Source organism: Cervus canadensis, chromosome X (assembly GCF_019320065.1).
Source record: "Cervus canadensis isolate Bull #8, Minnesota chromosome X, ASM1932006v1, whole genome shotgun sequence".
In the NCBI taxonomy this organism is placed as follows: Eukaryota; Metazoa; Chordata; class Mammalia; order Artiodactyla; family Cervidae; genus Cervus; species Cervus canadensis.
Genome location: NC_057419.1, coordinates 36,890,311 through 36,913,083, shown reverse-complemented (window position 1 = coordinate 36,913,083; position 22,773 = coordinate 36,890,311). Strand labels below are relative to the sequence as shown.

The 22,773-nt window shown below is 41.9% G+C and overlaps 1 protein-coding gene across 1 annotated transcript in view; it reads right to left on the bottom strand.

Moving 5' to 3' along the window:
* Positions 1-4,457: 4,457 nt before the first annotated feature.
* The window catches only part of HDAC8 (histone deacetylase 8), a 179,909-nt gene continuing 161,593 nt past the window's right edge, over positions 4,458-22,773 (bottom strand). The window contains exon 7 of the mRNA XM_043458020.1: positions 4,458-5,016. Coding sequence (XP_043313955.1) covers positions 4,994-5,016 — 23 coding nt within the window. The 3' untranslated portion in view covers positions 4,458-4,993. The remainder of the gene's footprint in view (positions 5,017-22,773) is intronic.

The following is a 22,773-nucleotide window of genomic DNA, read 5'->3' as shown; positions in this document are numbered from 1 at the left end:
ATTGCTTTGTCTCACTGTGTAGTTTCACCATCACGTAGGTATGTATGGAGAATTACAGGTGCCAGGTACTATGCCCAGCACTGGGGTACAGCAACAAAACTGCCAAAGTTCCCACCCTCCGAGGGTGTGTGTGTAGGAATAAAAAAGAATAAGATAATAGTAAATGGTATGAAAATAAATGGTATTTTGCAACAAAGAGAGCAAGGTGGCTACTTTAGATGGCATGGCTAAAAGGAGCCAGTCTGGGCAAGAGCTGAGCATTGCAGGTGAAAGTACTAGCCTGTGCAGAGACCCTAAAGTGAGGGCCTTGGATGGTTCCCATCTTCAAAGGCACTATTCATGTCTGTCTTTACATTTGCAGCTCTCAAAACCTTTGCTAGGTAGCTTTCAAAACCCTGTTGAGTATTGAGAATCTAGTAATAGTTATGTCTCTTTGCCCCAGAACAATGTACCAATGCACAACCACATTAATTTGCATTCTCTTCCCCTAATTCCTGAAGCCAGAGATTGTCGAGAAGATTCTTTGCCTTTGCATTTAAGGCAGGAACAGTGTCTGATAATTGACATCTAATATGTAGGCTAAATGTGCTTTCTTCCATGATCTCTTTGATCCCTCAAAATCAGCCAATAAGGTAGTACAGGGAGTATCTCCATTTGATGGATGAGGGGAATAAGGCTTACAGAGAGCATTTCTTGGCCAAAGTCACACAGCTAGTGAGTAACAGGGAGGGGAGTCAAACTCAGGCAGGTTGAGGCCAAAGTGCATATGTGCTGCTGGTCAGCTTGGGGCCCAGCACTGAGCAGGTTTGGGGACACATCCTAGGCCAAGGTTGGGGAGGAAGAGCTGCTGGAGTTTTCCATGCAGGGGCTTAGAGATGTCAAAATCTGATTAGCCTTGATGGCTGTTGCTTTTCTTCTTTCTCTTCCCTCTCTCTGTCCCCCTCTTCTTTCTCCTCCTTCCTTTTTTGTTGAATCACAATATTTGATTTTCTTTTATTTTTTCCATTTATTTTTATTAGTTGGAGGCTAATTACTTTACAGTATTGTAGTGGTTTTCTTATAAAGAAGTTTTTCTGCCTTAGAAAGATTCTTTTAAATATAAAATTGGAAATATACCCCTCTTTCTGTGACAGCTCACAATGAAGGCAGCAGAGGCAGATCCACCCCTTCCCCCTGAAGGGAAACTGGCTTGGGATTTTTCCATTGGCTTTTTTCCCCATTGGCTTTTAATATATATATATATATATACATACACACACACACACACACACACACACACACACACATATATATTTACTTTGGGGGGAGGACAAGGTAGTACATTCATATGATTCAAAAATCAAAAGATACAAAAAGGAACGTAGTGCAAGCCTCCCTTACTCCTCTGCCACCTGCCACCTGGTTTTCCTGCCTGAGGTGCAGGAAACTGAGGTGCTCCAGTTTCTTGTGTCTCTTTCCAGAGGTGTTTTATGCAAATAAAGGCATATCCTATATATATGTATATATACTTTTTAAAGGGTTATTTTCTAAACCTTGAGTTGTGAACACAGCCTAAAGCTCTCTTTTGGTCTCTCTGGCCTCTCTGTTGCTTGATGAGAGACAGTGAAGGCCTGTGGGTCTCCTGGGAGCCCTGGGTTTTCCTCAGAGGTTGGTCTTTCCAGGCCCATTTTTCTGGCAGGCCCTCCTGCACACAAGACTTTAGGTTCTTTTCAAAGTCCTTTCATCTAAGATAATTCATCAAGCACTCACAATAGCCCATGAAGTGCGGGAATTAGTCGCCCCACTTTACAGGGATAAGGAAACAGATCCAGAAAGGTCGAGTAACTTGCTGAAAAGCACACAAGTACTTACTGTTGTTGATGTGAGGGAAGGGTTGCAGAGCAGTATGAGGCTTGGTCCAGCTTGGACTTTGGAAGCAAGAAGAAAGTTGTTTACTCCAAAGTCACAGTTTAAAAATATTTTAGTGGCACTCAGTGTGGGGTTGAGGGGGAGGGAACGATGGGGAAGTAAGGAAACTTGTAGTTCCAGCTGGGTTGGCTTCCTGGCTCTGCCACTAACAAGTTACTTCACAGTTTGTGGCCTCAGTTTGCTAATCTATAGAGTAGAGATGATAATACCCACCCAGCCAGGTGGATAGTGACATAGTGTAAATAAAAGTGATTTGTAAAATGGGGTATATTCTAAGCCTTGCTTTGCATTATTACTATGGTTATGATGGCTGGTCCTTTTGGGCAAAAGGGCGGATGTTTCCTGAAGGGAAGGTAGGCTCAAACTGGGTACAAAGTTGCCCTTCCCTCAAGCCACCTTATCTAAAAAGACCCTCTCTGGCTGAGTGAATTGTAGATCAGGAGCCCTCCAGCCAGACCAGTCTTCCTTGCCAGCTCAGAACCTCCTGGGCTGTTAGAACAGCCCTGGGGCCTAAGCACAGACTCTTCCTCAGTGGGTGTCTTGAATTTACTTTGATCTGTAACTTTACCTGCAGATCAATTCTTTTTATAAGGAGTTTATGTATTTATTTTTCCTATTACAAAACTAGACCATGCTTAATAAGAAAACTGGGAAAATATTGAAAAGTAGAAGAAACCAAAATTAAACCATCCTTATATCTTCTTCCTCCACAGAAGCCCACCTCAGTTAATATCTTGGTGTATTTCCTTTCAGTCTTTTTTTCTCTAGGCACTTAAGATAATTCTTAGCAAAGAAATACTTTTTTCTTTTTTAAAATAGCTTTACTGAGGGTGTAATGGATAGACAAAAAGTTGCACATATTTAATGTGTATAATTTGATGAGTTTAGACTGAGCAGAATAACTCTATCTGTCTTGTTTGTTTTGAGAATACCACTTTTGTTTGGTGTTTTAATTGTAAATAATGGAAAACGATTCCTAGTTCCATCTATGAGATTTTTTTTGCCTAACATTTTAACAATGGAATGAAAAGGAATCCTGAAGGCCATTGAGGTGGTGCCATCTCTCAGAACAGGCCTGGCCTAGGTTCAGCAGCTCACTCTGGGGCTCAGCCAGCAGAGCCAGTGCTGGTGAGAAGGTAGCCCTGGCTGCCCAGTGGCAAAGGGCTCCTTCTGGTTCAGGCCCATTCCTCTTGAAAGGAAAATGAAGCACTAGTATTCACCACTTTACCCTGTGGTTTTGTCTTGTGGCTGAGTCCTTCACAGGAATTTGGGTGATGACTTTGGAAGGTGGGTCCCTTAGGAAGGATTTGGATATCAGACCCAGCAAGCTTTTGAAAGGACAAACCTTGGCGGGTGGTTCTTCACAGGCTGGGAATTCAGAGTTTTTATTTGTCTTCCTTGGCCTCCCCCACACCCCCACCTGCCCCATTCAGTGCCTCCTCCCTCTTCTATTTTTTAAAATCTTACATTTTGGTATAAGTAAAATTATCCTTAAGCTGAGTGTATAATTAGAATTGTGGGCATTTGAAGTGACTGGTATTCCTAGCCGTCCAGGTACCCCAACGCTGTTTAATAAAAGCTTGGCTATTCCCATCCCAGGGAGGCCTGGCATGCTGTAGTCCATGGGGTCGCAAAGATTTGGACACGACTGAGCAACTGAACTGAACTGAACTGATTCCCATCCCGGGACATGTTCAAGGCTTTTTCCACTCCCTTCTGCGGAATGCCCTTCCTCCTCTCAGTAGCCTGGAGAAATACAACATCCTACAAGGCCCGGTTCAAATATCATCCCCTTTGAAATGCTCTGGGATGCTGCCCTGGCCTGGTAGGTTGCTCTCTCCTCAGTGCTCTCAGAGTTCAGGACTCCTGTTCGTTATAGAGCATGAAGCATGTTGGGATCTGGTTCTTTCTCTCCTTCTTTGCCTTGTCTGGGAGTCCCTAGATGGCCAGGATGGGGTTGTGTCCTTGTCTCCCATCCAAGTCCCAGTAGCTGTAGGAGCTGCATAAATACTTGGCGAATCAAATTCCAAAATTGTGACATTTGGCTGTCACTTCTGTTTTGTTATCTCTCTTGAGACCCCATCTGCATTTTGCCATCTTTTCTTTGCCTTTGAGGTTATAGGAAAACCAACACATCACAACTGTATCCCATTTTCATCAAGCGTGCTTGATGGGAAGTAGCCTCTATTCATCAAGATGTCCCTCTTGGATCTGACCTGCCACCTGCTCTTCCCATTGCTGAGTCACTCCTGAGGCAGGATAGCTTCTCTCTGGGGAGCCAGCAAGGCCTTCCCCATGGTTGCAGCACCTGTATTCTTGTGAGCTCTGGTCAGGCCCCAGCAAAGGTCAGAGCTTGGCTTTCTGTCCCCACGACTTACTGGAAGACACACTAGTTCCTCAGCAGGATCCAGCACTCAGAGTCACCCTATCAGGCTGGGGCAGAGCAGAACAGGGAAGCAGCAGAGTTAGTCTTTATACTTCAGTGAGAGGAAATGTTCACAACTATGTGCTGTCAGTGGTACTTTACAATGAGGAAAATGGAAGAGAGGTAGGTTTGCAAAGATTTTATTAAAAAACAAAATAAATTCATAATCCTGAAAACAACACAGGTGGATTTCTCCCCATCTGTGACCAGATCCCTCTCCCCCAAGGTTCCACCTGGATGATCCTGAGGCCCAAACCCTGCCTCTCAGCTCCCCACTGCCCCACCAACTGCCAACCAAATCTCCATGCTTTCCTCCAGCTTCTGATCTTTCTCCTTTAAGAAAATAAAAATACCCCCTCCCCAACTTGCCTAAAAATAATTTTCAAAGATTAAAAACTGCATCTGTGTGTTTTTTAAAAATAAACACTTTAAATGTTGGAAATGTTTGTCTTCCCCTAGGTCTAGTTGAGGCCTCTGGGGTGCCTGCCTGCCTCATGCTAGGAGGCCAGCTGCCACTTGGTGCCCCTTGGAAATTTTCAGGAAGTAATTTCTTCCAAATTTCCCCTGCAGTCACAAATTCCACACACTGCTTGCATAAACACGCTGTCTTCATTATAGGCACTGCTCTTTGGCTCTGGAAATTTGATCTCTTTTTGTCAACTAGACCACATGCTTCAGATTCCCTGCAAACAGGAGAGAAAACAAAATTCAAATTCAAGTAACATATGTGAACTATACCTCAATAAAGCTGTTAAAAAAGGCACTTTCATTTTGGGGCTTGTTCTTTTGCTGTCCTTGGGAACCCTGAGACCCCCCCCTCTCCAACATAGGAACAAGCTCAGGCTAGGCTGCTGGATGGTGAGAGACATCTGGTCCAGTTACCCCAGCAACCACCAGCCACCCACCAGGCATGTGAGTGAGGCCTTGGACAGCTGGCTGACTGCAGCGCTAGGTGAACTCAGGCAAAACCAGAAGAACCGCTCAGCTGAACCCAGCCCTATCACCAACTCACAAAGTCATGAGCTAAACAAATGGTTGTTTTAAGCCACACACACACACACACACACACACACACACACACACACACATTTGGGTAATACTTTTCAGAGTCAACTGCATCAAATCTTTCCGCACCCCCAGCCTTTCTTCCCCCACTTAGCAAGGTACAACCCTTTTAGCAGTTTCTCTCATGAGCACCTGTGAAAGATGAATTGAGGATTTTCCCCTACTCTCAGGTCTAAGAATCTTTGAGGGAAAAGCAATCACTTGAAATCCTACAGGACTGGTCCCTCCACAGTCTTCTTCTTGACCTACTTCCCCAAGCCAAAATACTGGGCTCCAAACCCTACTGACCACTTCTACTCTAAAACAGGAAGGATATTCCATGAGAGCAAGGACCTAGCTGTGTTACTTTTGGTTGATATCTAGCACAGTGCCTCACACATAGTAGGTGATCAATAAATGGATGAATGGAAGAAAAGAAGGATAGAAAAATCAGCACCCACTTGCCTATCTAGTTTAATTTAAATACAGTATTAAACATACAGTAAAAGTGACTTTCTTTGCTATGTGCAGTTCTATGATTTTTAACACACGTCAAGATTCTTAAGACAGATTGGTCCCATTACTCACCAAAATTTCCTCTGCTTTCTTTTTGCAGTCACATCCTCCTCTCCCCCTCTTGCCACCTGGCAATACTGACCTATTCTCCATCACTGTAAGTGTTGTCTTTCTGAGAATGTCATATAAATGGAGTCATCAGTATGTGACGTTTTAAGACTGGATTCTTTCAAGCAGCATAATGCCTTTGATTTTCATGCAAATTTTAGTGTATCAATAGTTTATTCCTTTATGGGGGCAGTACTTAACTTTATAATTTTAAAATTACTATAGATTTATAGGAAGTTGTAAAAAAAACTACCAAGAAGTAGCCTTCACCAAGTTTTTCCAAGTGGCAATATCTTACATAATTATTATTTAATATCAAACCCAGGAAATTGACACTGGTATAATTCACAGACCATATTTAAATTTTGCCAGTTTTATATGCACTTATTTGTGTGTGTGTGTATATTCTATGAAATTTTTATCACATGTGTAAATTTGTATAACCCCCACCGCACGAGGGCTTCCCTCATAGCTCAGTTGGTAAAGAATCCACCTGCAATGCAGGAGACCCCAGTTTGATTCCTGGGTCAAGAAGATCCCCTGGAGAAGGGATAGGCTACCCACTCTAGTATTCTTGGGCTTCTCTTGTGGCTCAGCTGGTAAAGAATCCGCCTTCAATGCAGGAGACCTGGGTTCGATCCCTGGGTTGGGAAGATCCTCTGGAGAAGAGAAAGGCTACCCATTCCAGTATTCTGGCCTGGAGAATTACATGGACTGTGTCCATGGGGTCACAGAGAGTAGGACACGACTGAGTGACTTTCACTTTCATTTTCCACCATAAGAAGATACAGAATTATTCCATCATCACAAGATCTCCCTCAAGCCACCTTGTTAACTCCCCTCCACCCCCTATCTTTAAGCCCTGACAACCATTAATCTGGTCCCTAGGTCTATAACTTTGTAATTTCAAGAATGTTATATAAATGGACTCATACAGTATATAACACTTTGAGATTTTTTTTTCCCCCACTCAGCACAATGCCCTTAAAGATCCATTAAGGCTGTTATGTGCATTAAGTTAGTTCCTTTTTGTTTGCTGAGTAGTGTTCCATGGTATGTACATAGCACAGTTTGTTTAACTACTTACTCATTGAAGGATATCTGGGCTATTCCCAGTTACATATATTTATGTGTATTTTATACACACACACACATATACATAAAGCTGCTATGAACATTCACGAACATATTTTTGTGTAAACACACTTTTCATTTCTCTAGAATAAATGCCCAAGAATGCAACTGTGGGGCCCTATGGTAATCACATGTTTAATTTTATAAGGAACTGTCAAACTGTTTTTTAGAGTGGCCATACTATTTTGTATCCCCACCAACACTGTATGAAGGATCTAGTTTCTCAGCATTCTTGTTAACATTTGGTGGTGTCACTAGTTTTTATTTTGACCATTCTGATAGGTAGGGATCTCTCATTGTGGTCTCAGTTTGCATTTTCCTAATGGCCAATAATATTGAACATCATTTCATGCACTTATTTGCTGTCTGTATATCCTCTTCATGTCTTTTATTAATTTAATTTTTTTTACTGTTGAGTTTGGAGAGTTCTTTATATATTCTAGATATAAATCTGTTGTTGGATATATGATTTGCAAGCATTTTATCTTAGTATATAATTTGTCTTCGCATTCTTCTTTTTTGGTCAAGTCATGTGGCTTGTGGGATCTTAGTTCTCTGACCAGGGATTAAACCCAGGCCCTTGGCAGAGAAAGTGTAGAGTCCTAAACCACTGGACTGCCAGGGAATTCTGATTTTTCATTCTTTTAACTTTTGCAAAGCAAAAGTTAATTTTTTGGATCATGGCTTGGGTGTTTTCAACCCTGAAGTTCATAATCTCTGGATACTCTTTGATTCTTCATCTTTTACTCTCCACATCTTATGAGTTGCCAGATCTAACCTCAAGATGTCTTCCAAATTTGTCCTCTCTTTTCTGTTCCCCTCTCTCCACCTCAGTCATAGCTCTCGTAACTCAGGTCACTGCAAAAGCCTTTTAACTGGTGCTCCCACTTCTGGAGCTGTCCCCCACACAATTCTAGCTGTGATCACATGCCTCCTCTGCTTCATAATAACTTCAGCAGCTCCCGAGCACCTATGAATGAAATCTAACACCTTAGTTTACATGTGTCCCATCCATACTTTCCCATTTCCATGTGAGCCTTTGCATGTGTTGTTGAACTCTGCTGAGGAGACCTACAGGGGGTCCTGGTGCTGAAGCGAGGGTGCTTCCATCTATAAGAACAGCCAGAGCTTGATGAATGAATGAGTGCACAGTTGAACAAAATCCTATGTCCGAGTGTCCCAATGACACATGTTCACAGAAAGGAAAGGTGGGTGTTGTGTCTCTATTGCTCTGTCTCACTCTCTAGTTACATTTGGAGGCAATTAAGAAAAACAACAGAAATAGTTTCCACCAAAAGTTGATGATGAGCAATATTGAGTTTGGGTAACAATGAAAATGTAAGCTTAAATAATGCCCATTGTTTTCCCCTCACATCTAGCTTTTCCAGCAGTGGGTGGCAGCCTGAGAAAATTCTAAAGGCCAGTATGGTCTGCAGCCTGGAGAGACACAGAGTGCAGATCAGAGGGGCAAACTCAAATGTCTATAGAGGCCAAGAATATACTGGATGTCAGTAGAACAGACTGGGGGTAAGACATATGGATCCCTCTGGATCCTTTTTCTTTTCCCTACTTTGCAGAATGGCATGAATGTAAGAAATCATTTCCTTTTCTCTTAATTCTATTACAAAAGAAAACAACACCAAAATGGTGTCAGCAAGATGAGAAATGGAAACTCACAGTTGGCCTAGAGTAGGAGATACAACAGGGAAAGGTGGAATTTGTGGCAAACAGGAGGGTACCTGCTCACAAAGGGGGCAGCTGCTACTTGGTTCCAGCCATTCACTAGTGAGCAGGAATGTGGGTCAGATCTTTCCACTTTCCAAGAGAAGTCAGACATTCACATCTTTATACAGAGTTTTCATAGTGTGAAATGTGGACAACTGCTTTAAATGTTTAAAGAATATCACGTGGCACATTAATCTGTGAGGCTAAACAATTTTGGAGACAAGATGTGGCTCACAGGCTCCTAGTTTGTGATCTCTGGGATAGTTCTTATGCCCATAGCACCCCATTTCACTCTCAAGTATCTTGGTTTTGACAATACATTATATCCTCACCCTAACTCTGATGTACAAGAAGGTGTACTGAACTGGGACTCAGGAGGCTTGGGTTCTATTGATTCATCGACTGACTGATTCATTCGTTCATTCATTTATTCAATCAACATTTATTGAGTATCTATTCTTTGCCAGTACTAGGTGCTTGTGAGCACTCTACTCTTTTTCATTGTTGCTGCTAATTAATAACTTTATTTTTGGAGCAGTTTTAGGTTTACAGGAAAACTGAGCAGAAAGTGTGGAGACCTCTCATATTCCTCTGTTCCTCATCTCCCCCAGGAGGCAATTTCCCCTATTAACATTTTGCATTAGTATGTACATTTTTTTATAGCTGATGAATGAATATTGATACATTATTATTTAGTCCATAGTTTACATTAGGGCACACTCTTGGTGTTGTACAGGCCTATGGGTTTTGAAAAGTGTATAATATTATGTATCCATCATCACAGTATCACACAGAATAGTTTCACTGCTCTAAAATTCTTATGCTCCACCTATTCATCCCTCCCTTCCTTTCCTTAACCCCATCACAGCCACTGAAATTTTTACTGTCATTATAGTTTTGTCTTTTCAAGAGTGTCATATGGCTAAAATCATGCAGTACGTAGCCTTTTGAGAATGGCTTCCTTTACTAAGTGATACACATTTAACATTATTCTACATTTTGTCACTTAATAGCTCATTTCTTTTTAGAGCTGAAAAATATTCCATTGCCTGAATGTACCATAGTTTATCCATTCACCTACTGAAGGACATCTTCGTTGCTTCCAAGCTTTGGCAATTATGAATAAAGCTGCTACAGACACTCATGTGCAGATTTTTGTGTGGACATGAGTTTTCATCTTATTTGAATAAATGGCAAGGAGCGGGACTCTATCTTAAAACTATGTTTTAGTTTTGTAAAAATGGCTGTACTAGTTTGCATTCCCACCAGCAATGAATGAATTCCTGTTGCTCTACATCCTTGTCAACGTTTGGTGGTGTCATTGTTTTGGTTTTAGCTATTCTATTAGGTATGTAGTGGAACTCATTGTTTTAATTTGTAATTCCTTAGTGACATGATAGTGAGCATACCTTAATGTACTTAACTGCCACCTGTGTAGCTTCTTTGGTAAGGTGTGTATTAAGATCTTTGGCCCATTTTTTGGATTAGGTTGTTTTCTTATTGTTGAGTTTTAAGAATTCATTGTATGTTTTGGCTAACTGTCCTTATTGGATATGTGTTTTGCAAGAATTTCTCCCAGTCTGTGGCTTGTCTTTTTATTCTCATAATTTTTAGTCTTTTTAATGTAGAGCAGTGCTGTCCAATAGAACTTTTTGGGATGATGGAAATGTTCTGTATCTATGCTGCCCAATATGATAGCCACTAATTACCCGTGGCTATTGAGCACTTGGGACTTCCCTGGTGGCTCAGAGGGTAAAGCGTCTGCCTTCAATGCAGGAGACCTGGGTTCGATCCCTGGGTGGGGAAGATCCCCTGGAGAAGGAAATGGCAACCCACTCCAGTATTCTTGCCTGGAAAACCCCATGGATGGAGAAGCCTGGTGGGCTACAGTCCATGGAGTCACAAAGAGTTGGACATGACTGAGTGACTTCACTATTGAGCACTTGAAATATGGCCAGTGCAAATGAGGAACTGAATTTTAAATTTAATTTTAATAACAAATTCAAATGGCCACATGTGGCCAGTGGTGACCATATTGGACAGTACAGATATAGAACAGTTCCCTTTTGCTTTTTTTTCTTCATGACATTGACTGGGGTCATTCTTATTTGCTCTTTCATTTATAACCTCCCTTTCAATCCATTAGGAAGTCCTGTCAATTCTACCTCCACAATATTTTCTAAATCCACCCACTTCCTTCCAACCTTCACTGTGATAACTTTACTCCAAGCCACTGTCACCCCTTGCATGGACAACTCTAATAGCCTCAACATTGATCTTCTTGCTTTCATCCTTGCCACCTACAACACTTCCTCTATATAGCAGCATGATTATTTTGTTAAAACTTAGGTCAGATCACATTACTTGTATGCTTGAAGCCCTCTAAGGCTTCCAATCACACCTAGAATAAAATTCAAACTACTTAGCTACCAAGCTCTGCAGGGTCTGGCCCTGGCCCTGGTCTCTTGTCTGCCTCTGCCCTCTTTGCACTCTCTGTTCTGGCCACATGGGACTTCTTTGTGTTATTGGAACACACTAGTCATTTTTCCCTCTTAGGGCTCCCCCTTCTTTGCACATGTTATTCCTTCCACCTAGCATGCTCTGTTCCTGGATATTCTCATTCCTGACTCTTCTTATCACTCAGGTCTCAATCCAAAAATCACCTCTGAGGGGCCTGATGACTACCTAGTCTAAGTTGCCACCCCCAGTCACTCATTTTCTGCCACATCATTCTATTTTCTTCACTTAGAACACCAAACGCATCTTGTGAGGGCAGGGATGTGTTAATCTTGTTCATCACTATTGTTAGCCACTTTGACAGTGCACAGGAATCAATCAAACAGTATTCACTGAAAGATACAGTTCTTGCCATTAAGGAGCTCTCAGTCTAGCAAGGAAAGCATATATGGAGACAAACACATCATAGTCCATAGCAATAAGACCATATAATACCAGTCTGTACAGAGTGCTGAGGGCATTTGAAGAGAGGGCATGGAAGGCTTCATGGAGGAGGTGTCATCTTGAAGGGCAAATGAAGAGAGAATGTACCAGGCAGCAGGAACAGAGCAGGATGTACAAAAGCACTTGCAAAGTTTTTGTGGCCAGAGCACAGAATGAGGGTCAGGGACAGGTGTGTGTGTGTGTGTGTGTGCGTGCGCACGTGCAATGAGGCTGGAGAGATTGTTGGAGGTCATATCATCAAGGGTGTGGCAGGCCATAGTCTTATCCTAGAGGCGATGTGGAGCCTCCAAACAATTTTAAGATGGGGAGGAGTCCCATCTAGTGTGATCTAGGGCTAGAGTAAGTTCCCTAGTAGCTGCCTCATTACACCAGGCTTGAGGGTCTCACTCTTTACCTGGGAACAGTGGCAGAACAAAGGATTTCTAGGAAGCCTTGGGTATGTGCTGAAATGGATGGGTGATTTTAGTTTTTAGCTCTTAATTGTCAACTATATTGTTTGTCTTAGAATGTAGATCCCTCTTGTCATCAGAAAGCCTTTCAATGACAATTAGTATAACCACCAGTTACCACTTGTCTGCCTCTGACCTGAAATAGAACCTGAGGCTGTGAATTAATCCCACCAGGCTTCTGGCATCTATAGGATATCAGCACTTAAAGGATAGTACCCTGATGTTTTGGGTGCTCCGGTCTTAACTTGCAAGGGACTACTGCAGTCTCAAACTGAATTGAAGCGATTTCTAAAATAGCCTATGATTCATTTTTTCTCCCCCCCTGTGCCTAAATCTGCTGGCTCCATGTGGAGGGATAGGCACCAGTAACTGGAGAGGTGACATCACAGGAGTGGGCTGCATGCCTGCCAGCCAGGCAGCTTGTGGAGCTCGCCCTCAAGCAGTCTATCTGCTGGGCTGGGCGATGCCTCCCAGCCACTTTGGAGTCATAGCTCTAAGTTCTTTGGTCCATGAGCTTTCTCCACATTTCTTTTTCAGACAAAAACTCTGGACTGGGAAATCTAGGATAATGGGAATAGCAGCAGCAGGAAGAATAATACAGCCTTACATCTGTATAATGATTTAGAGTTGTGAAAGCCATTTGCTCCATTTTGCTCTTCCCAAACAGCAGTGGGAAATGGAAGCTGGGGTTTTAGGTCTGAACTGGGGTTGCACAAAAGAACAAAGTGCTAACATTCCCTGTTCTCCACAAGGTACACCATGATTGGGCCTTGGACGCCACCAGAAGGTCAGAGAGATTCCTTTCAGCTTCTAGGTGCTTCCTGGAAGAGTAATTCTCCAGGACAAACTGCCTGGCAGGCACAATCTATGAACCATGTCATCCTGATGAAGCCAGCAAGTAGTGCCAGTCCCAGCACTGCCAACTCTTTCTGTGCACCCTGGCGTACAGTCCCCATGGTCCCAAAAGCTTTTACTGGAGCCAAAGTCATGGCCTCTAACTGTGGAGGCCTGAAGGTAGGGTGTGTCTTGAACATCTGGAAATGCCAACAGCTGCCAGGGTAGCTCAAGGGCCCGTGAAAAGAAAAAACACTAACATATCAGTCACTGTTGTGGATCCTGCAGTGAAGAGTCACTGAGCCTTCCCGTGAATAGCTGAGAAGTGGGGTGAAGGGATTCTTTCCTTGGAGAAGCCATAAAAATAGTTCTGCAGTGGTATCATGTTGGCTTTGTGATCTTCAAGTACCTGGTCTTAGTATAGCTTGGTGTCTCCAGGGCTCCACTGCTATCACTAGCATAAGAAGTCTCCCTGCCTGACTCCCCTCTCCTGCTCCTCCATGCATCATGGCTGCCAGGCTGGACACCAAAGGGGTGGCATACTCTTGCTTGGCCTTCTTGGTTTTAGATTAAATTTCAGTGTCACTGTGTGTGCATGTGTGCCTGTGTGTGTGTGATGGTGGTGGTGGGGCCTGGCGGGGGGTGGGGTGGACATGACAAACCCACAGATGCTTAACAGTATTGTGAGGGTGGAAGTTGCTGTGGCTGCTGTAGCTGTCATCACCGTCACCACCACCACTATGTGAATTTAGAAAGACCCACTGAAAGACCACAGGTGCTGGTTAGTGCCATGAAAATGTCATCTTGGTAAACCAAGATGCTATACTCAGGCAATTCTGTCTGTTGGAAACCTTGGCGGGGTATAAAAGTGATCCTTTGGAAAGTTGAATCTGTAAACCTATATGTGGAAAGTGACAGGCAAGAGGAGAACATCCTCGCCTCCAAAGCAGAGAGGCCTCTCATAACTTGTTTTCCAGCTCAAGGGGGATATGTGCGCCTACGAAAATAGATTAAGGATCACTGCCTTGGCCTGTTTTAGAGATGTGAATAAAAATCTTGGCTGGGGACTGCCTCCTTTCTGGTTGACTGATTTTTCAATTGATTTGTATTTATTAGCTAATGAAATTAAAGTTGTAAAAATGATAACAGAAACACAATAAATCTCTCCCACAACTGGCTGTTTCTATGTCACTATGGTGCATTCCTCACTTTGATTACTTCAAAGTCTATTATTTTGTTCTCAATTATTCTGTTTTTCTGGCACTGGAGAAAATCAATTTGTTTTATTTTCTCTTATTCATGCACTCAATTATACTCTTCGGGCACATTTAATCACTTTGATGTTTTCATTTTATGGCCCATCTCTAGGCACTTCAGCTGCATTGCTGCCAATGGGCAAGCAGGACTAATTTGCATGTCACAATAGACTTGAAATTCTAACTCAATTTAGAAATCTTTATGAAATCTCCCTCCAAAATATGCTTGGAGCTGCAAAGAGGCAGAAGGATGTGAGTAAACCAGAAGCCTATAAAGATGCTTCCCTTTCTCAAACACTGATAGTTCTTTGGTGGCCTGACTGTAGATTCAGGATGTCCCTGTCCAGGTACAGCTGAGCAGTTCACAGGATGGGATGTCTGCAGAGCTTCCCCTGGAACTTTGTGGTGAGAATCTTGCAAAGGCTGTCCCTCAGCAGCAAGGCCAGGGAGATTGGGCCTGCTTACTCTGGCATAAACTGCCCCTCAGCACTGCTGGATTTGGCGGCTGTGCTAAAGACAGCACCTGAATCTCAGTTGGTTAAAGGGCCTCCGGGTAGATACAGAGAATTGTCAACAGTTAGGCATTCCAGAACCCTGAGTGGTTTAACCTTATTTTCTCTGATAAGCTCCAACTCCCCTTTTGCCCCTTGATTATTTTAGAGCTAAAGACTGGAGGGGACTAAAGTGATAATTGCTTTAGGCATGAACTTTGAACAAACAGAAAAAAAAAGCTTAATTAAACAACTTATAGGTCTCCAACTATTTTTCAAAAGTTTTTGGTTTGTTGTATGCAACAACCAGCAGCTCCACCTGGCAGAAGGAAAATTTCATATTTCTTCTTCTAAACTTTTGGTATGATCTTCAGTTTCTCATGTGGAATCCCAGCTCCCTCACTTCTTTACTGTGTGAACTTGTACAAGCTAATCAACCTCCCTAAGTTCTATTTTATGTTAAACAAGGCTAATAACACTATCTACTTCAGAGCTAGGTTTGTTTCCTAAATTTCAGTACTGTCAAGAATTTTGCCATGTTCATATATCACTAATGTCAAAACCTCTCTTTTCTTTTACACTCTTAAAACACTTAAATTCACCCAAAGCAAGGTGTCTGTGAAATCAAAGTGTTTGATGTGGTAGTTATAATTTTTTGAATACACATTAAAACATACATACATGAAATAAACCAAATTCATTCCTGTTTCAGAATCTTTGCTCTTGCTCTCCTGTTCATCCAGAATGTTCTTCATCCCAATTTTTGCAAAGTTCCTCCCTTTACTGCATTTAGCTCTATTCCCAAATGTCACCTCCTCAGGAAGGCCTTTACTGACCATCCTACCTAAAAAAGCACCCTTTCTGAATTTACCAGTAACCAATTACCAAATATTTATTTATTTGCTTACTGTCTTTCTTCCCCATTGGAAAGAAATAAGCTTCATGATGGGCAAGGCCTTCACCTGTCCTTTTTACATCTCTATCACATAGAATAATGCCTAGCATATATTAATACCAATTACATATTTGTTGAATGAAAGAAACGTGAAAGTAAAATGTCAGCTGAGTGGTAACCATTCTCTCTTTCCACCCAAGGAGGATGGTGTCAGAGAAGGCAGAGTGGCAAACCAGGACTTTTATCCAAGCTCAATGGCAAAGAGGCCCACCTAGTGGAGGCCACATGAAGAGTAGTAACAAGGTGCCACTGCCATTCTTGGGCAGGGTGGTACCCTGAGGTAGAGTAGGGGGAGCCTGAATTTCCAGTCCTGCCCAGTAGTAATGAAGACCCCTCCTCCCCTAGGCTGTCAATGAGAACTGAGTGGGAAACCTAGATTTTTACCCCATCTGGAGGTAATGGGGTGGAGCCTCCCTTCTTTGCCACCATGGTATCAAAGGAAGCCTGTTAAACTGAAGATTTAAATAAGATGCAGGGTTTGGAGATAAGAAAGGCTTCCTAAATGATCAATGCACACAGAGGAAAATAGAGATCTCTTCAAGAAAATTAGAGATACCAAGGGAAAATTTCATGCAAAGATGGGCACAATAAAGAACAGAAACAGTATGGACCTAACAGAAGCAGAAGATATTAAGAAGAGGTGGTAAGAATACACAGAAGAACTATACAAAAAAGATCTTCATGACCCAGATAACTACGATGATGTGATCACTCACCTAGAGCCAGACATCCTGGAAAGCGAAGTCAAGTGGGCTTTATGAAGCATCACTGCAAAAAAAGCTAGTGGAGGTGACAGAATTCCAGCTGAGCTATTTCAAATGCTAAAAGATGATGCTGTTAAAGTGCTGCACTCAGTATGCCAGCAAATTTGGAAAACTCAGCAGTGGCCACAGGACTGGAACAGGTCTGTTTTCATTCCAATCCCAAAGAAAGGCAATGCCAAAGAATGTTCAAACTACTGCACAATTGCACTCATCTCACATGCTAGCAAAGTAATGCTCAAAATTCTCCAAGTCACGCTTCAACAGTACATGAACCGAGAAATTCCAGATGCTCAAGCTGGATTTAGAAAAGGCAGAGGAGCCAGAGATCAAATTGCCAACATCTGTCGGATCATTGAAAAAGCAAGAGTCCCAGAAAAACATCTACTTCTGCTCCATTGATTATGCCAAAGCCTTTGACTGTGTGGATCACAACAAACTGTGGAAAATTCTTCAAGAGATGGGAATACCAGACCACCTGACCTTTCTCCTAAGAAATCTGTATGCAGGTCAAGAAGCAACAGTTAGAGGCAGACATGGGACAATGGGCTGGTTCCTAATTGGGAAAGGAGTACATCAAGGCTGTATATTGTCACCCTGTTTATTTAACTTATATGCAGAGTACATCATGCGAAATGTTGGCCTGGATGAAGCACAGGCTGGAATCAAGATTGCTGGGAGAAATATTAATAACCTCAGATATGACACCACCCTTATGGCAGAAAGTGAAGAGGAACTGAAGAGCCTCTTGATGAAATTGCAAGAGGGGATCGAAAAAGGTGGCTTAAAACTCAGCATTCAAAAAACTAAGATCATGGCATCCGGTCTCAATACTTCATGGCAAATAGATGGGAAAACAATGGAAACAGTGACAGACTTTGTTTTTTGGGGCTCCAAAATCACTGCAGATGGTGAATGCAGCCATAAAATTAAGGCTCTTGCTCCTTGGAAAAAAAGCTATGACCAACCTAGACAGTATATTAAAAAGCAGAGACATTACATTGCTGACAAAGGTCTGTATAGTCAAAGCTATTGTTTCTCCAGTAGTCATGTATGGATGTGAGAGTTGGACTATAAAGAAAGCTGAGCACCAAAGAATTGATGCTTTTGAACTGTGGTGTTGGAGAAGACTCTTGAGAGTCCCTTGGTGATCAAACCAGTTAATCCTAAAGGAAATCAGTCCTGAATATTCATTGGAAGGACTGATGCTGAAGCTGAAGCTCCAATATTTTGGCCACCTGATGTGAAGAACTGACTCATTGGAAAACACCCTGATGCTGGGAAAGATTGAAGGCAAGAGAAGGGGACAACAGAAGATGAGATGGTTGGATGGCATCACCAATTCGATGGACATGAGTTTGAGTAAGCTCCGGTAGTTGGTGATGGACAGGGAAGCCCGGTATGCTGCAGTCCATGGGGTCACAAATAGTTGGACACAACTGAGTGACTAAACTGAGGATTTATGCAAATATCTAAAATGTTCAGGATATAATAGAAAATCACTTATACCAACAACAGAAAACTCTTAACTTGAATGAGAAAAAGGCAATCAAGAGAGACCAACATAGAATGACAGTAATGTTGGGAATATCCAATAAGCAGTTTAAAGCAGCCATCATAAAAATACCTCAACAGGCAATTATAAACATGTTTGAAACAAATTAAAAATAGTCTCAGCAAAGAAATAGAAGAAATATAGAAAAACTAAATGGAGATTTTAGATCTGAGAAGTAGAAATAGTGAAATAAAAAACTCAACAGATGGACTCAATAGCAGAATGGACAGGGTAGAGGAAGAATCAGTAAACTGGAATACATAGAATAGAAATTACCTAATTTGAACAAAAGACAAAAAAATAGTAAAAAAAGAGCAGAACCTCAGTGACCACATAGGACTATGATAAAAGATCTAATAGTAATGTCACTATTACTATAGTAATAGAGGAGAAAGAAGGTAGGACTGAAAAACTATTTGAAGAAATAATGGCTGAAGATTTCCCAAATTTGGCAAAAGATAAAACCTTAGAAACAATGGAAATAGTGACAGAGTTCATTTTCTTGGGCTCCAAAGTCACTACAGATGGTGACTGCAGGCTTGAAATTAAAAGACGATTGTTCCTTGGAAGAAAAACTATGAAAAACCTAGACAGTATATTAAAAAGCAGAGACATTACTTTACCAACAAAGGTCCATATAGTCAAAGCTGTGGTTTTTCCAGTAGTCATGTATTGATGTGAGAGTTGGACCATAAAGAAGACTGAGTGCTAAAGAATTGATGCCTTCAAACTGTGGTGCTGGAGGACTCTTGAGAGTCCCTTGGACAGCAAGGAGATCAAAACAAGTTAATCCTAAAGGAAATTAACCCTGATATTCATTGGAAGGACTGATGCTGAAGCTGAAGCTCCAATACTTTGGCTACCTGGTGTGAAGAGCTGACTTGTTGGAAAAGACCCTGATGCTGGGAAAGATTGAAGGCAGGAGCAGAAGGGGATGACAGAGGACGAGATGGTTGGATGGTATCACCGACGACTCAATGGACATGAGTCTGAGCAAACTCTGGGAAATAATGAAGGACAGGGAAGCCTGGTGTGCTGCAGTCCATGGGGTCAAAAAGAGTTGGATATGACTGAGTGACTGAACAACCACAACAAAAACCTTACAGATTAAAGAAGCTGACTGAATTCCAAACTGCATAAACTCAAAGATCTGTACCAAGATCTATCATAATCAAATCCCTGAAAACTAAGGAAAAAGAAAAATCTGGACAGTAGAAAAACAAAAACAAATGCTTTCATATAAGGGAGAGATAGTTCAAATGACAGTGGTTTTCCCATCAAAAACCTTGGAGGCCAGAAGGAGGTGGTACAGCATTTTTCGGGTGCTGAAAGAAAATAAATGTCAATCTTGAATTTTACATCCAGTGAAAATATCCTTCAGGAATGAAGGGGAGATGAAAATATTCTCAGAAGAAAGAAAACTAGGAGAATTTGTTGTTACTGCTGCTGCTGCTGCTAAGTCGCTTCAGTTGTTACTAGACCCACCCTAAATGACTAGGTAAAGGAAGTTTTTGACAGGGAAAGGAAATGGTGATAGAGGATAGCTTGGAACACCAGGAAGGAAGAAAGAACAATGGAAAGGATAAAAATATAGGTAACTATCAGATTTTTATCTCCTCTTGAGTTTTTCAAATTATGTTTGATGATTAAAGGAAAAATTATAACATTCTCTGATGTAGTTCTGAATAAATAGAGGAAATATCTGTTAGATTATATAATAACACAGTAAGGTTACAAGTAGGGAAGAGGAAAGGGACTTAAAAGTAAGTAAGGTTTCTACACTTCACTCTAACTGGTACAATGTCAACACCAGTAGACTGTACCAAGTTACATATATATAATATATACCTAGAGCAACCACTTAAAAGCCTATACAAAGATAAACAATCAAAATCACCAAAGAGGGACTTCCCTGGTGGTGCAGTGAATAAGAATCTGTCTGCCACTGCAGGGGACATGGATTCAATCCCTGCTCTGGGAAGATCCCACATGCTGTGGGGCAACCAAGACCATGTGCCACAACTACTGAGCCTGTGCTCTAGAGCCTGTTTGAGCTGCAACTACTAAGGCTGTGTGCTACAACTACTGAAGCCTGTGCACCTAGAGCCTATGTTCCACAACAAAAGAAGCCACCACAATAAGCCCATGCACCACAACGAAGAGTAGCCCCCACTCACTGCAATTAGAGAGAGCCCATACATAGCAACAAAGAACCAGCACAACCAAAAATAAATAAATAAATATCACTAAAGATAAATCAAAGTGGAATTTGAACAAAGGTATAAGTCACCAACAGGTAAGGAAAACAGAAAATAAAGAACAGAGGGAACAAAGAGAAAACTAAAAATAAAATGGCAGATTTAATTCTTAATATCAAAATTACATAGATGTAAATGATCTAAATACACCAATTATAAGATAAAGATTGGCAGAGTGGCTCAAAAATAATCCATCTATATGCTGTCTCTAAGAAACCCAGTTTAAATATAAGTAGGTTGAGAGTAAAAGGATAAAATAATATATGCCATGAAACATTAGTCAAAAGAAAGCAGGAATGACTATATTGATATTAGGTAAAGTAGACCTCAGAACAAAAAAAATTACCATGGACAGAGAAGGACATTACATAACAGTTAAAGAGTCAATTTGCTGAGAAGGTACAGCAATCCTAAATATGCACGCACCAGACAACAGAGCTTTGGAGTACCTGAAGCAAAACTTGATACAGCTATAAGGAGAAATAGGTGGACCCAAAATTAGAGTTTGAGAATTCAACATCCCTCTCTTAGCAATTGGTAATAGAACAACTAGACAGAAAATGAGCAAGGATATAGAAGAACTCAACAGTGCTACTAACCAACAGGATGTAAGTGACATTGATAGGGTAACCCACCAAACAATGGCAGAATACAAATTCTTTTCAGGGATTCACAGAACACATGCCAAGATAGACTATATACTGGGTCATGAAACAAACTTCAACAAATTGAAAATATCTGAAATTATACAGAACATGTTTTCTGACCACAATGGTACTAAAGTAGAAATTAAAAAAAAAAACCTCCTGAAAAAAATCTTTAGGCCCAGATGGTTTCATTGGAGATTTCTACTAAAAAAGGACAATTAACACCAATTCTATACTATCTCTTGCAGAAAATACAAGAAGAGGCAACATTTCCAAACTCAACTTTTATAGGACTAGTACTGATCTGAGAGCAAATGGTGGTATTACAAAAAATAAAACTACAGACTAATATCCCTCATGGATATAGATGTAAAGTCTTCACAAAAATATTAGCAAATAGAATTCTTAGTTTTTAATTCTTAGAATTAACAATTTTTACATATATTAGCTAATTCTAAAAACTACATATGGCAGTCCAAGATGGTGGAATAGAACGACATATGCTCATCTTCTCCTGCAAGAACTCCAAAATTACAACTTGCTGCTGAACAGGCATCAACAGAAAAATGTTGGATCCCACCAAAAAAAGATACCCCAGATCCAAGGGCAAAGGAGAAGCCCCAGCAAGACAGTAGGAGGGGTGAAATCACATTTAGAATCAAACCCCATGCCCGCCAAAGACACTCAAAGGGCTCAATCAAACGTTGTGCGCACCAGGACCCAGAGTTCCCACAGAGACTGAGCCAGAACTGTGTTTGAGTGTCTCCTGCAGAGGTGTGGGTCAGAAGCGGACTGCTGCAGGGGCAGGGGCTCTGGGTGCAGAAACAGACTCTTGAATGGCACAAACAAAAGCTTGTGTGCACCAGGATCCAGGAAAAAGGAGCAGTGACCCCACAAGAGACCGAGCCAGACTTGCACAGGAGTGTTCAGAAGTCTCCTGCAGAGGCGTGGGTCGGCAGTGGCCTGCTGCAGGGTTGGAGGCACTGAGTGCAGCAATGCATGAACAGGACCTTTTGAAGGAGGTCCACATTATCTTCATTACTTCCACCATAGTTTGGCCTCTGGTCAAACAACAGGGAGGGAACACAGCCCATCAACAGAAAATTGGATTAAAGATTTACTGAGCATGGTCCTACCCATCAGAACAAGACCCAGTTTCCCCCTCAGTCAGTCTCTGCCATCAGGAAGCTTCCATGAGCCTCTTATCCTTCTCCATCAGAGGGAAGACAGAATGAAAACCACAATCACAGAAAACTAACCAATCTGATCACATGGACCACAGTTCAGTTCAGTTCAGTTCAGTTCAGTCGCTCAGTCGTGTCCGACTCTTTGCGACCCCATGAATCGCAGCACTCCAGGCCTCCCTGTCCATCACAAACTCCTGGAGTTTACTCAAACTCATGCCCATTGAGTCAGTGATGCCCTCCAGCCATCTCATCCTCTGTCGTCCCCTTCTCCTCCTGCCCCCAATCCCTCCCAGCATCAGGGTCTTTTCCAACGAGTCAACTCTTCGCATGAGGTGGCCAAAGTATTGGAGTTTCAGCTTCAGCATCACACATGGACCACAGCCTTGTCTAACTCAATGAAACTATGAACCATGCCATGTAGGGCCACCCAAGATGGACGGGTCATGGTGGACAGTTCTGACAAAATATGGTCCACTGGAGAAGGGAATGGCAAACTACTTCAGTATTCTTGCCTTGAGAACCCCATGAACAGTATGAAAAGGCAAAAAGATACGACACT